The sequence below is a fragment of the Acipenser ruthenus genome, chromosome 2, assembly GCF_902713425.1.
Source record: "Acipenser ruthenus chromosome 2, fAciRut3.2 maternal haplotype, whole genome shotgun sequence".
Lineage (NCBI taxonomy): Eukaryota > Metazoa > Chordata > Actinopteri > Acipenseriformes > Acipenseridae > Acipenser > Acipenser ruthenus.
The window spans coordinates 54,322,272-54,337,121 of NC_081190.1; the positions used below are offsets into that span (position 1 = coordinate 54,322,272).

At 37.2% G+C, this 14,850-nt stretch overlaps 1 protein-coding gene across 5 annotated transcripts in view; it reads right to left on the reverse strand.

Annotated features, from left to right (window-relative positions):
- The window catches only part of LOC117409037 (ephrin type-A receptor 5), a 237,040-nt gene that overhangs the window by 203,036 nt on the left and 19,154 nt on the right, over positions 1-14,850 (reverse strand). For all 5 annotated transcript variants that reach the window (XR_009308251.1, XM_058997144.1, XM_058997136.1 and 2 more), the window contains exon 2: positions 13,988-14,052. Coding sequence is in view for 4 of the 5 variants with exons in the window: in XM_058997144.1 (XP_058853127.1) it covers positions 13,988-14,052 (65 nt within the window). In the remaining variant the exon portion in view is untranslated. The remainder of the gene's footprint in view (positions 1-13,987; positions 14,053-14,850) is intronic.

Consider the following 14,850-nt stretch of genomic DNA (forward strand, 5'->3'; position numbering starts at 1 on the left):
TATCAAGTACGAAATGTAACCATTACTGTATGGGTAAGTGTACCAAAGCCGTCGTAAGAGCAATATTGCAGAACGACTCGAGAGGCTGCCTTATGCATTACCATACGGAACCCCAGCAACAAGTAGCAAGGCTAAAAAATTGAGGGAGAAATTCACCTCTATGCCTGTGTTGTAAGGGTCGACTAAGACGTTGCCCTTAACACTCTAGTTCCAAAACCAGGGTTTTGAGGATCCACGACATTAAGTCTGTAGAACATAGTACAGGTATGGGGAGTAGCCCACACTGCTGCATTGCAAATGTCCTTGACAGATGCACTCTCGAATAAAGCCCATGAAGTTGCCATGCCCCTGGCAAGTTAGCCAGTTCATAGGCAGTCCTGACGGTGTCTGCTGTCCATTTTGACAGCCTATGCTTAGACAAGGCTTGCCCATGGTACTCATAGCAGACACAAAATTGTTCAGACTCCCTCCAACTTTTCATCCTGTCAACATAGTATGCCAGGACCCAAACTGTCAGACTGTGATGTCAATCAATTTCACAGACTGGTTGACATGGAATACCAAGATCATCTTTGGCAGGTATTCTCTAGTGTGAAGCAGGCTTTCACACTAAAGAATGCCTGCATCTCACTCGCCTGCTTTGCAGAGGTGATAGCAAGCAAGAAAGACGCTTTGAGCGATAAAAATGTCAGCTCAGCTGAATGCATCGGCTTAAATGGAGGCTTCATGAGTGCATTAAGCACCACATTTATCCTTGCCCTTCATGGGCGGCCAAAGCTGCCGAGCCCCTTTCAAAAATTACCCCATCAGGAAGTGAGCTCCTGGGGAGACCGAGTCAATTTTGACATGACTAGCCAAAACGGATGCCAGATAAACCTTTAACGTGGAGGGGGATTTCCCCTCATCAAACCAGTCCTGCAAAAATTGAAGTATAACTGCAGGTAATGGGGTTGAACCCACGAGGCAGACACATCTGAAAAACACCCAACTTATACCCGTACTGGGAATGCATGGATGGTGCTCTTTGATTCTGCAGGGTGTCAATGACCCTATTAGACCCAAAGATGGTTCAAATGCAGCAGCTCAGGGGCCAGACCTATGCATGGGAAAGTCAGAGCTGCCTATGTGCTGCTAGCAGTGCAGCCAAGTTCTTGCCTACAGCCTGCCTGTTAAATTTTGACACATACAGCAGGTTCTTATTAGCCAGACACAGCTCATCCAGCTGTTGGGAGATCGTTGACCCATCATAAAAGATGGACTATCTTGTTTCGCCTTCTGTAGGCCACAGCAGTTGTAAGATTGCAGTGGCCTTCTTGATCAGCAGTAGAAGCTCTGCCGACAGGGAGAGCTTAACCACAGAGGACATGCTGTGGGACTCAATGTTCCTCACAGGGGAGGGCCCTCTGGACAGTATGTTCTCCTGTGGCCAATCTATACCTGTAGTCCCCTGGGGTCAAAAAAGGGACAGGCGGGGCAGGCTGCGGCGAATGTTCACCAGGGTTAGAAACTCACGCTCACTCACGGCAAATTAAATCTGATGAGGATTAGTTGATGTCTGTGTCTCAGTAGTCCTCTGGGCGAGTACTTAAAATAAATGTACACATATACTCTCATGTTCAGTCTTGAGTTAAAAAAATGTAGGGAAGTCAATTTTTTAATGGGGTGTAGCAGTGGTGAATAAGCATTCACAAATAATGCTTAGAAAACAGTCACTCAGAACTAACCTCCCTTCATCTCCCCTGCAATGCCAACCCCACTTAATGGCATTTTACGTTTGTGTTCTCCCTCTGCGTGGGATGTGAATTTTATCATTTGAATTTACTGAAACACGTTGTATCTTTTGAAAATGGTGTAAAGTCATTTTACAAAAATGTATTGATTTATACTGTGTTACGACCGTGACTGAAGATGTCATTAGCAAAGGGGGCTGGTTGTACGAACGAGGTCAAACAATAGGCCACGTTTTATTAAGCATTTTAAAACTAATAAACAATTACCATAATGAACATTATCATAGTATGTTGCTTAAAACATAATAACACAATATATTCATAATAAAGTTGAGTTCTTATCTGTAAACAGTAATACATTTAAAGCTTGGGACTCACTGTCTGTAGCTTGGTGTTGTTTACATAATCATCAGCATATTGTAAGTGACTGGAAGCTGAAATTACTTTTTTAAAACACACTTTTCTTATACCAATACAGTACTGCTGAGGCTTTAATCACTGATAATAGGTGCACAGGCAGTGATTCTGTGAGCGCTCCGGGGCTCAAGCACAATGAGGTAAAATAAAGTCCTGCATAGTGCAAATAAATCACCTGTTCTGTCAAATTATACTGTGTATGCGTCACAAGCAGAAAATATAAAATCCATTTATATAAAGTCTCCCAGGTTTCTTGAAAATATCTGTGTTTCCCTCCTTTTTCTTTTGTGTTTGTTATGCTCTCATTAGTATCTAAACCTAGTAGACACAGCTTCAGTAGCAGATTCTACTGTACATGCTGAAGCAGTTTTCTCCCACTGCTAATTTAAAAAAAAGCCACCTAGCTAACAATTTAATCCCGAGGGCTACAGTGAAACACACTGTCTTTAAATATGGCTTTAAGTGAAGACCGCATGTGTATGTGAGTACATTAATTAATGTAGATAGTAATTCATAGCCAGCCAGCATTTTTGTAAATGGCAACAAATGTAATGTACAACAAAATAAACATTTTATTTGCATCATCAGTGTCAATTCCAGGCTTAGCTTCATGCTCGGGAATGTGACACAGCTGAGAGAATTTTTTCCTCTGTCATCCCGTCTGGTGCTGTCAGTGTCTGTTTCTCAGCACACAGTACAGTAGTCGCTCAGTAACGAGGTGCAAACAGGTGACTGATCGATCTGTATGAGCGCTTATGAAGGTGCTTTGTTAAAAAAAACGGTGAAAAATAACAGTGTTTATTTTTTAGCAAAATAAGCCTATTTTTAAGGACCCCAACTGTTGTTGTTGATTCCAACGTAAGGACTAGCAAGTTTACATCAGGACTAGCAAGTTTCAAAAGGTACTAGTCCTTTGGACTAGTAGCACAATATTGTTAGTTTCTAACCCTGGTTCACGCAGTAACTCTGCGAGAACCGTTCCTTGCCCAGAGTTTTTCCATCTGCTCCAAGTCCGCCGATCACTTTGGAACAGCGACTCTTCTTCTTCTTCTGGGGGAGGAGAAGGAGAAGCAGAAGAAGTTGAGGAAGACCGTGAAGATGGTTTCCTGTGTGGGCTTCTATGTGACGTGCTATGGAAAAACACACAAACTCGCAATTTAAATGGCATTCTCATACGCCTATATTCCTTAACTTTGCGCTCCTATCGGGGGTGGACCCTTCGCACGTTCCAGGACTTACAACAGATATACAACATACCAGGTTCTTCCCTTTTTTTCTACCTTCTGTTCCGCTCAGCTATGCATGTCTATGGGGTTCCCTGGGGGACAACACTACCATTACATCCAATTAATAAAATACTAGATACAGGGGGGTAAAACAAAGGGGCTGGTCACTTCACTATACTCCCATTTTTTAAAAACTTCATACAGACCATTAGCTATCTGTACTATCTGGAACAGTGAATTAGCCCCTCTTGCTACAGAAACTAATTGGGATAACATCTGGTGTAGGGAAGGAAGTAGAGGGTGGATAGGGAGGGAGGGAAGGGGGGAGGGAGGGAGGGAGGGAGGGAGAGGGTGGGTGGGGAGGGACGGAAGGAGAGGGTGGATAGGGAGGGAGAGAGGGTGGGAGGGGGTGGTAAAACAAATTGGGGGAATATTGTAAGGGTTACATTGCTGTACTGTGTTTATTGTACTCCCCAATAAAAAACATTTGATCCAAAAAAAATATATATATAAACAATAACAACGGTCTGGTTCTCTCTTACCTTTTTTCAATTCATATAATTGAATTAATAGAGAATAAAAACAAACCAAACTAACAACTATCTAGCCTAAACTGAATTATAAACTGCGGGTAGTCTGCGGAAGTCAATTTTTTAATGGTGTGTAGCAGTGGTGAATAAGCATTCACAAATAATGCTTAGAAAACAGTCACTCAGAACTAAGACCTCCCTTCACTCCCTCCCTTTAATTTATTTTTCTGCACATACTACTACTTTGTATATGATGTAGAATACGTGATTATAAAATATATCACTAATACATGCTCTTTCAAATAAACTTGTTATGATTTTGAATGTGCGGTTCATAAGAACAATATTATTGTCATTGCTTTCTTTACAAATTAAGCACTGCTCGGAACTAATAAAATAAATTATTGGATGGGACAAATAACATGACAACGAACGTGCTGCATATATTGCCTTTATTAAAGTATGCCAAATGCCCTTGGGTAACCGAGTTTTGGGACTGTTTCTAATCGATTTCCACATCTGTATAACTTGGCAAAGCTTTGCCTTACACTTCCAACCAATGCAGTGGATGCAGAACGTGCAGTCTCAATGTATGGGCAAGTCCACACCAGACAGAGAATGTCGGCAGCAACTGCTGGGGGATGTTGCATGCTTGCTTTCAAATGACAGCAATGACAGCTCTGTTTTAGTAAGGCAGCAAGTACCACTATTTTTAGTGGTACTTGCTCTGAAATATTGTCTACTTAGGTTTATTTAATGTTTAAACAGGACCTCAAAATCCTAATTTTATTCCATAACCTACCCACGAAAAATATGTAAATTTACCGCGATTTAAGTAGACCCCTATATATATATATATATATATATATATATATATATATATATATATATATATATATTCCTTTAAGAGTAAAATACAGTTGCGTTTTGTCCGTATCTACAAATACAATTTGTTCCAGGTAGATTGTGTTCTTTTCATACCTCAGCAGGGGATAACATGGATATTAAATGTGTTTACAGTACTTCGTAGCTTGGGCCATTATCTGTGGGGCCGCTGCCTAATCCATTTAACAGAAATAGATTATATTCAATCAAAAGCCATCTAAAATATGACAAAGTGTTTCTGGAAATGTCTTCAGAGAATCTCCATCATTTTCATAAATTCTCTGAGAAGTGTTGTCATTTTGATTATCAATCCAAAAATCCTTACTTCTTCTACTGTTAAGACCGCACAGTTCATTAAACTAATACCATCATGACAATCCTTTTCAAAAAACTTCATACAAAAAAATGGTCTGATGCTTACTATTTTGGGAATATATCCTTTTTATTTACTTAAGTCAAAGTATATTTCTGGTATTTTATACTGTGTCAAAATACTTGTTATATTTAAAGGTAATATTTTTGTATATGACTTGCTGATGAACATCAGGACCAAAATGTTCTTTAACAGAGCTATAAACAGTCTCAAACAAACATCCTTAAAGACTACAGCCCACTGTCAAATTCTACATCCAATTCTGATGTCTGAGTTGAAAGAAACAATATAGGAAGGGCCTGGTGATCGAAAACCCAGCACTGCATTCCTGAGGTTCCACAATTCAAAAATCTGGTGACAACATGGTCAAATTAGAATCAACAGTGGAAATAAAATTAAGCGGTAACACAAGAGCTCTTCTTGCATAAGGTTTAATTTCAGCAAGAGGGACTTGGCCCTTCATCTTTTATTTAGGTTTACCAGTTCCCTTTTTCCCCTTTCCTGAGTATTTAGGTCACCATCACGTCTTCCACCACACCTCTCCTTGTATTGCTCATTGTAATAAAAGTCCATAAGTCATAAATGCCTTGGACTCGGTTTGGCATTCAAGCTGGCTGTTGTATTCAAGAGGAAAATGGTATCACACATTTTACAAATAAATGTAATGAATAGGCACAGAAAAGATATACTCGCTTTCATGTCTTCCTTTCCTACCAAGAGTCTAACATTACGGAACAACTGCCACTGTATCTATGTATTTACCTTGCTCTCACTCCCCTGCAAACCTTTCTTTCTTTACTCTCCTTCTCTTACTCTCCCTTTCTCCCATCCAGTCTCTCCTATCCTCCTGCCCCTCGTTACCTTTCAGCCTCTCTTTCTGCTCCACTTCCTTTGCTTTGTCCTTTACTACTCCCACCACCACCATTCTCACACACACACCTCATGATCTTTCACTCATAGCCACTAATGAGTCTGCCTTAAACAGCGGCCCCAGGCAGTGATCCAGCTGTACAGCATGACCTACCAGCCTTAAACCAATAACATGTCATTACTTCCTATTTTCTGCTCTGTAATCAGTGGACCTGTCCTAACCCTTTCATCAGAGCTTCAGTACAGGCTGAAGTGGCAGTACAGCAATAGAATCAGCCTCCCCTTAGCTGCATAAAAGCCAGCTTGTGCTTCTGGGGGCATTAGCTTTCCAGTGTGTGCCAGGCACCATGTGGGCAGCAACTACGGTTCCTGATGAGGGTCGGGCAGTCAAAGCGGGGTTTCTCTCCTCTTCCTGAGAACAGGACGCCACTCGCTGTAGGGGTCCAGGCCAACAGAGGTGGAGTTTGAGTTGAACTTGTCTGAATCGCTTGGATGGTTTCGGACAAGTTGGGTAAATCCAGAGCTTTCATAGCCAGATCAGGAGGGCTTAGCTAACTCTGAAAACAAACAGCCTTTACACAGCTCAAAATGAGAAGGCATTCTTTCTCATTTTGCATGTCAACAACTGCTCACAAATGATGTTGGCAGCATATGTGGCAAGTGAAAGAGGACAAGTAGTTTGTTTTGTTTCTTCCCCCCAGGACAAGCAGCATCATTATTAGTTTTTAGTATATTATTTGTTTATTTCTAAATGGTATCTTTTTATTGATCTGAATCAAATTCAGGAATGAATGCTCTCTAAACTAAATGTGTTCTGTACTACACCCGCTAGCTTTATCTTGCACTGGGCCAACTGACTGAACTGTATCGAGGACAACTAGATCTGTCTAAAAAATATAGGTTTTCTGGTTTGATGTTAATCCAGCCAATAATACAAAGTTCAAAATACATTAAAAAACAAGTAATATTACAATTCATATTTAGGACCCCACTATTGAAATATTAAAATATGTTAATGTAATATAAATTTATGTAATATTTCAGACAAAGCGCAGGTTAAACACAGAGGTATATATTTTTTGGACAAACAAAACCTTTTTTTACAATGGATATTATAAAATTCTTCTCATATGAGCAAATAATTGTATTTCTGGTTTACCTGAACAGTAAAAATCAAGCTCAATGTGGCAGATACTGGCATCCACTAGATATATGAATACATTCAAATGTTATTGTGCGTAATAACACTGGTCTCACTCAACCCTTTCTTAGGATCTATCAGCAAAAATATCAAACCTAAAATGCTACAAAACATTAAACATAATTTCTACCTTGTTCCTTTTTTCACAGACCAAGAGCTGCTTGGGCAGTACTTGAAATGTGAGTGCTGTATTGCATGTGAAACCCTAGTAGATTTAAACCCTATTATGTAGACGATGTAAAAATGTTTTGTTAATGACAACATGAAGAACGTAAACTCAAAGTACATATTAAATAATATTCAAATTAGACTGGGTATGTCACCCTCAAACTAAGAAACACTTAAAAAAATTAAATGCAAAAAGGGAGACCATGTAACATATTCTGAAAAGTGCAGACAACGGCAATATGAAGAGCATTAAAACACTTGTGACAGTATTACATTTGTGGCACTGAGCAGTTAAACTGTTGTGTAGCATAGTTTCTTGCTTTTCCATTTCCATTTGCTTCAAAATAGTTTTTTTTATTAACCAGATCACTTTATAAATGTCCAACACACCCAATTTTACATTAGTCTAACATTTATAAATTACTTGTTTCCCTATTTCAGCATGAAGAACCTAACAAATTAACTTAATAAATCACTGATTGGTTAATTCTTGTTAATAACATTATTGTCCGCTCTTGCTCATTTTGGAAAGAAAAAGTCATAAAATATTTCATTTGTGCTGGCTTGGCTGTAAGTGGTTAAGCTGTTTTATGAAAAATTAAAAGAAGATTGTAGATATATTTCATATCTTGCCAGCAGGAATGCCAATAGATACTGGCATGTTTTATAAAAACAAGACGAGTGTGTGTAAAGTGCCTTTTTGTGTTTTATTTATTTTCATAAGATACTGCTGTAGCTGCAGCTTTGTCACCTATAAAGAATCCAGTTGTCAACTTGGAATAAAACAGATAAAAGGACACAGTGTTATAAAAACGCCATTGTTCTTCAAAGCACTGGTTCGTCACATAGATTTTAATGCTGTATCTTTTTTTTCTTCCACGGCAGCCTCTGTGTATTGAATGACAAGCAGCAGTCTGTGATTAAACCAGGCCCACTGTTCACTGCATGGGGATCGATCTCACTAGAAACATGAGAAACTAATCACAAACACAAACCCTGTACAGGATCGATCCACCAAGGCCGCAGACATTAATGTGCAGTCTGCCTAACAAATGCAGCTGGAACTGTGTTCTCCAAGAGCCAACTCCAGGATAAATTTAGATGACCTGTTAATTGATGTAGTTGAAAAAAAAAGGGTAAGCCAATGAAACCAAAGCAGTTGAAGAAAAATGAGTTGCAAGTGACTTTTACTATAAAGAAAAACAGCTTTATCGAACCAGGGGAGAATGAGGTATGAATGCAAAATGCTGTTTAATCTTCATTTTTAGCTGCAATTACAAGCAATTAGGCTTTTATTTTTTTCAATCAATGGTCTGCATTCTGATCCCAGTATTGCAAGTGCAGTGTTCTTTTATTGGTTAAATTAAAACATAGCAGTTGCTTTTAGCATGCACCCAACTGTTCTGTAAAATGCATTATCATTTCCGACTAACTATTCACTTTCTTAAATGGTGATATTTAAAATTAAACTGCATTTGGTTCAGATTTTAGTTCACAAAGGGTTAATAAGCAATTCAATTTGTAAGAAACTGAAAAGTTCAGCCTTTGGGATTTTCAAATGTACTTGTTATAGCAATCACATTTACATTTTAAAACACGTGCTTGATCTGATATGAATGCACCAGAAATAAGACTTGCCTAGTTAAATTCCATACAAATATAATTTACATTACCAGTTAATCCTAAAAAAAACTGCAGATGAAATAAGGCTACATATGTAGTCTCTTACAAAAAACTAATTACTTATCATAATTTAATGGAGCTATGTCATTTGCATGACCTCACAGGATTACATTTGTTTTATGAATAAATATATGTAAATAAAAAGGATTTGCTAACTACATGGCATAATCCTACATTATTGACAATTATTTGCAATCACAGCAGTGACTAGGTGATTAACTGACTCATTACAAATAGCAAGCTCTAATCTAGGAAAATTACTTGTGGCCATTCTCTGCCTTACAGGTACAGCTAAAAAAGGACATAGATTCAAATGTCAGGGTTTCCCTAAATCGCTGTACTATATCTCAGACAACACATATGAAAACAGTGTGTTATTTATACATTGAATTTAAATGGCTATAGCAGACCGAACATGTTCACGTGTCCATCAGGATTATTTTTGTTAACGTATGCAAATGATGAGCAGTCTGTGGGTAAAAAAAAAATAAACTAGGACTTTGAATTGGGGTTGTAAAATTGATTCAACATACAATGCATTTGATTTTAAAAAGGCAGTGTTGTCTGTTTATGAGAAGCAAGAATGCCCTGTATCACAACAAGATGCTTGACAGTTAAAATGATACCATCTGTGTGTGTTACGTGTACATCCCTATTGTTGTTTCTGCTTAAATCATTGTTTTTCAGGCGTCTTAACTAATGTTCTTTTTTTTAAACCACAGAGGGTGCTTCCGAAAATACGTCTAGTGAGGTGCTTTCAGAAATGACCACTAGAGCAGAGCAATTGTAAATCTTTTGTTATTGAGATTTTCCATTTACTAACTCAGTGGCAGAAGGGGCATACATTATATCAAGTATAACAATTCCCTCTTTTGTAGTAATTCAATTTTGAGAGTTTTATTAAAGCAAAAATCAATATGGATAGTTGATTTTTTTTTTCCAATCTCAAATCCTTCATATCTGGGGCAATAACATACTTCAGTAATCCCTTCAAGCCAAACCCTAGATGGCTGTGAGGAGAGAGCAAGATAACCCAACAAGGGTACCGTATTCCTTCGTATTTAAGATGTACTTTTAAACCAGTTTTTTCTTCTCAAAAATTCAAGTTTAGTGATGCTTGTATTAACATCGCCAACAAAAGATGTGACTGACCGAGTACACAAGCAGCAATGTGACTGACTGCAGAGAAAAGACGAACAAAAACGTCACTGCCTGATCTCGAATCATCCATGACATGCAGGCAGCCATTTTCAAAAGAGCGTCATTATCTTTCTGAGGAATTCGAAGAGAAACGTTTACAATTTTAGCGTTTTGTTATTAGGCACACGTTTTATTATTCGACATGCCAAGCAATACCACAGTTCACAAAAAGGGAGAAAAACAGGTGTGAGTAATCGCGACTGGAAATGAGAAGCAGCACTTAACTGTAATGCTCTGTGTGACAGCAGATGGCCGCAAACTACCTCCATACATTGTTATCTTATCTGCGTAATTTAGTTTGTATCTTTGTAAATGCTCTTTACTTGAGGTTTTATTTTTTCCTCAAATCGAAAGTGGGAAATTTGGGCTGCATCTTAAATTCAAAGGTGTCTTAAATTAGAAGAAATACAGTATTATACCTGTATTTTTAAAGTGTGTGAAACTCAACCCTGGAGGACACAGAAAAACTATTAATTCATATCAACTCCCCCCTCACAAGGATGCTTAATGATCAGGACATTTATAAACATTCCTATTTAACCCCTTTTTCTACTTCTTATGTCTACAGGTAATAACTTGCTGCATAACAAGACTTTCAGTTCACCAATGATTAATTCTATGGGATCTTTGCTGTAATACTGTAAACAGCTGTTGTTATTTCAGAGGGACCTAGGGACCTCTTAATGAATGAGCTGAGCTCACAAAAAAATAGAACAGGTGACAGATCCAGGAGAAAGACTTTAAATAAACAAAACGAGAAGCAATAGGGTGTACAGTAAAAAAAAAAAAAAAAAAAAAGACTCTTGATGACTGAGAATCTAAACATCCTGTTCTGAACATGAACTAGCATCTGGAATTTAAATAGACTTGTCAAAACTGAATTAATTCTGCAGCATGGTTTGATGCTGTTGCGCATTAGATTCTTAAGCCATGTTTAACACAAGTTTATACAAAGGTTGCACCTGCAGTGCATTATATCCATCTTAAAAAAATGTTACAAAAATGCTGTATTCTGACATCTCAGACAACATTTTTTAGAGCAGACTAATGAGAGACATAAGAAACCAGGAAATGTGTATGTTTATTTTTTCTTAATTTGAAAGCACTGTAAATCCCTTTTCATTTAAACTGCTCTGGGGTGGTGGTACAGCTCCAGGTCAGACAGAAGAGTTATACTGTATATTATTGCTATGTTAGGATAATAATATTACCCAACCTTTATAGTGTACTGTATACATAGTGTTCCGCATTTTTGGTTTTTATCTTTATAAAAAATTCCTGGGAGTTTATTTTACACATATTGAAATAGGGATAAAATCAGCAAAACTTTGTTTTTAATTGAAACATGAGTAAAAATTGGGGGAAAAAATCTCAGTATACACACTTTACATGTGGAATATGATGCATAGCAGTTCTGGTTGCTGGCTAAGTTTAATGTCCCTGGCATGTATGTTAGCTGGTACTTTGCGAACGTTTGGGCAATCGCTGTGCTGACGGAAATAGTATCTGCAGAAGGTATGAACATGATATGAGCACAAAACAAAACCAGGTTTATTCACCTTGAAATCATAAAAAGAAAAGAAAATTGACAGAACTGCACGGTGCAAGCCACAGGGAGACGCGTAACAAATCACACTGGCCATTTCCATCAATGCGTTCCATAAGTTTACCAACTAAAGCATCACCATTTTCTGTCAAATATTTACGATTAAGATTGTCGGCGTTAGGCAGTGTTTTATCGGATGGACAGTACTGTTGCACTAAGTCACCAATACATACCTGTCTGCAATAAACAGTGGCTGTCCGGCAAAGCACAGAGCTGTTTTATTAAAGCACGGCATAAATGGATTGCTTGTCTCTCAGTTCACTTTTTAGTTTTAGTTTAATGTGTCGCTTATTTTTCAGTATGTGCTTTTATTCTGTCAGTGTGAGCATGTACCTCCATGCAGTATTTGCAACACTATGCGTCCTCAGCCTCATCTGACCCACTTCTGCTATATGGCTTTTTGTATACTTCAAAACATTTGTTTTCTTTTGAATATTCATAAACTTATTTACGTTCTCTCCCTGTTCCTTATCCACAACAAATATTATATTTTCGTGAAAGTATTTCAGTTTAGTTTTTGATCAAGCTAGTAGTTACTACGCCCAGCAATTGCCACAATAATCAGATTTTGATTGGCCAACAGAATCAGGTGATAATGTGTTTGTGAACAGAGAACCATGTTTGAATGTTATTTGATCCTCTGACGTCTAAACGTACCTGCTGTATCCTAGTAATGTAGGGCTGCTTATTACAATGTCGGTATAATATTGTGTATTTCCTAGAAAATAGTACCAGGAAGATAATGAATAATAGACAAAAAATCGTGTATAAATCAGTAAAAACAGACGTTCAGTGAAAAAAAGAATCCTGTAATATTTTGGTAAAATTCGTAATAAACCGGAAATGCGGAACACTATGTATACAAGACAACATGTATGGCTAAAATTAAGTATGTTATGTTTTTTAAAATGGTATCTAAGTACTTTTTAAATTTTACCCTTTGCTTTATGCTGTTGTAAAGTATTTTACATGAATTGGTTATAACCTGCTGTAAACCCTAATGCAAATTAGGATGTGAGAATAAATTAATAAATTAAGGAAATATAAAACGTTTAAAACATGTTTCCCTATGTGAGTATAGAACTGACAGAAATTGACAAAGCCAAGGAAATACACCAAAAACAAGACATTTGCTTCCTCTGTATACACAAATACTGTATCAATAGACAAATTATATCTTTACCCTGCTCCATCAATAAACCAAGCTGTGCATTTCTAGGTGGGAAACATATTGTCAGAGGTAACTGAAAGACCTGGGTCATTTTTCACGAGCCTTCAGGGTACTAATATAATACATTTCAGATAATGAGTGTTAAGGAACAGCCTTCCCTGTGGGGCATAGAAGAAATTGTAGCTCATACATTAATATAAATGGGCTTTTATGTACAGTATATTTTTAAAAAAAAATAAGGGGCAAGGAAACAGAACTGTAAAAACTTTTTTTTTGCTTTATGTGTATTATTTGGTGGTCTCTGGTATTGTGAACGTAATATTGTTATATACAATCTTTCACAAGTTATATAAAATGATGATTATTATTATTATTATTATTATTATTATTATTATTATTATTATTATTATTATTATTATTATTATTAAGAATGACTTGGGGAACCAATCGTTGTATACAATCTTACTGAATCTGACTAGCTTTCTCCCATTTATATTTTTCTAAGGAAAATACTCTCAAACCCGCAACCCTACAGCCACATTTACAGTATATTTGTATCTCTCCATGTGGAGTGCCAGTCTGAATCTGGGGTGCAAAATATTCATTTATATTTCTGATTGAGACTTGTAAGAGTTGGAGTAAGATTTAAAGGTACTTCTTTTGTGTAAATGTGACTTTGGTTCTGTTAATTGCTGCCTGACTGAACGGCTAAGCTCTACACTGTGAAGTTGTACTGATTAAAAATAATTTTAATAAATTCTTTAGAGGGAGGCTCACGTCTGCTTGTTCCTCTACTTTTTTTTTTCTTTTTCAGTAAAAGTCTTTTTTTCTGTTGATGATGAATCACTCTAGGGGATTTCAGACCTTGAAACGTACTCTCAGTATGAAGACTGCAGTTTGCGGCTAAAAGTGTGCAGAGAGACTTACCCCATTCTTCGGATAGGCTATCCATCCCAGATCACCTATCACAGCTCCGGAGTCCAATAAATTCACTGCAAGATTGAAAACAATCAGTGAGCAAGCTTAAGACTGAATTTAATCACAGACATGCTTACGGCATCTTAGTCTAATTAAAACAACAGAAAGGCAGTCATGCTCATCTTTTTCTGTTGGATTGATTCTTAGTAAAGTCTAAGGACAGACGCAAATATACTGTCTCAGGCAAGAATATTTCACATTTCTGAAGATGCAACTCTGTAATTATATGCTAAGGCTGACGGGTTTTCCATACTGAAAATACCTATACATTTAGAGAGCTGCATATTGATATGTTACATAAATGATACATCATTTCAATTAATATTTTTTTAAGATTACCCTTGATGATATCCTGTACTAGTTTTGCGTTACACATACATTAGCCTATAATGGGAAAAGCACTGTAACTAGGACAGTCCCTGTCTAAATTAATGAAATTCTTCAGCAGTGATGCTATATGTTGTGAAGCAACCAACTTAATTTAATATATATGCAGTTCTTTGTACAAACAAAATGTGTTCCTCCATCCATGATTGTGGCATATATACTATTAGTTAACAAGTCTGCTGCTTGCCATTTCTGGAAATGAGAAAAGGTATACTGCAAAAAGGGCTTAACATGTGCATGCAGAAAAACATTCGTTATCGCTGAACAATTGTCTGTCATAAAATTTGATAAGACACTTGGGTTTCTGTGCTTTGATGCTGATTACTTTGTCAATATGAAATTTGGCAGCAGAAAATACTGGAAGTCAGCATTTATTATATGATATAAATTTAAAGTGTTAACCCTTTAACCCCTTCAGTGCTAGG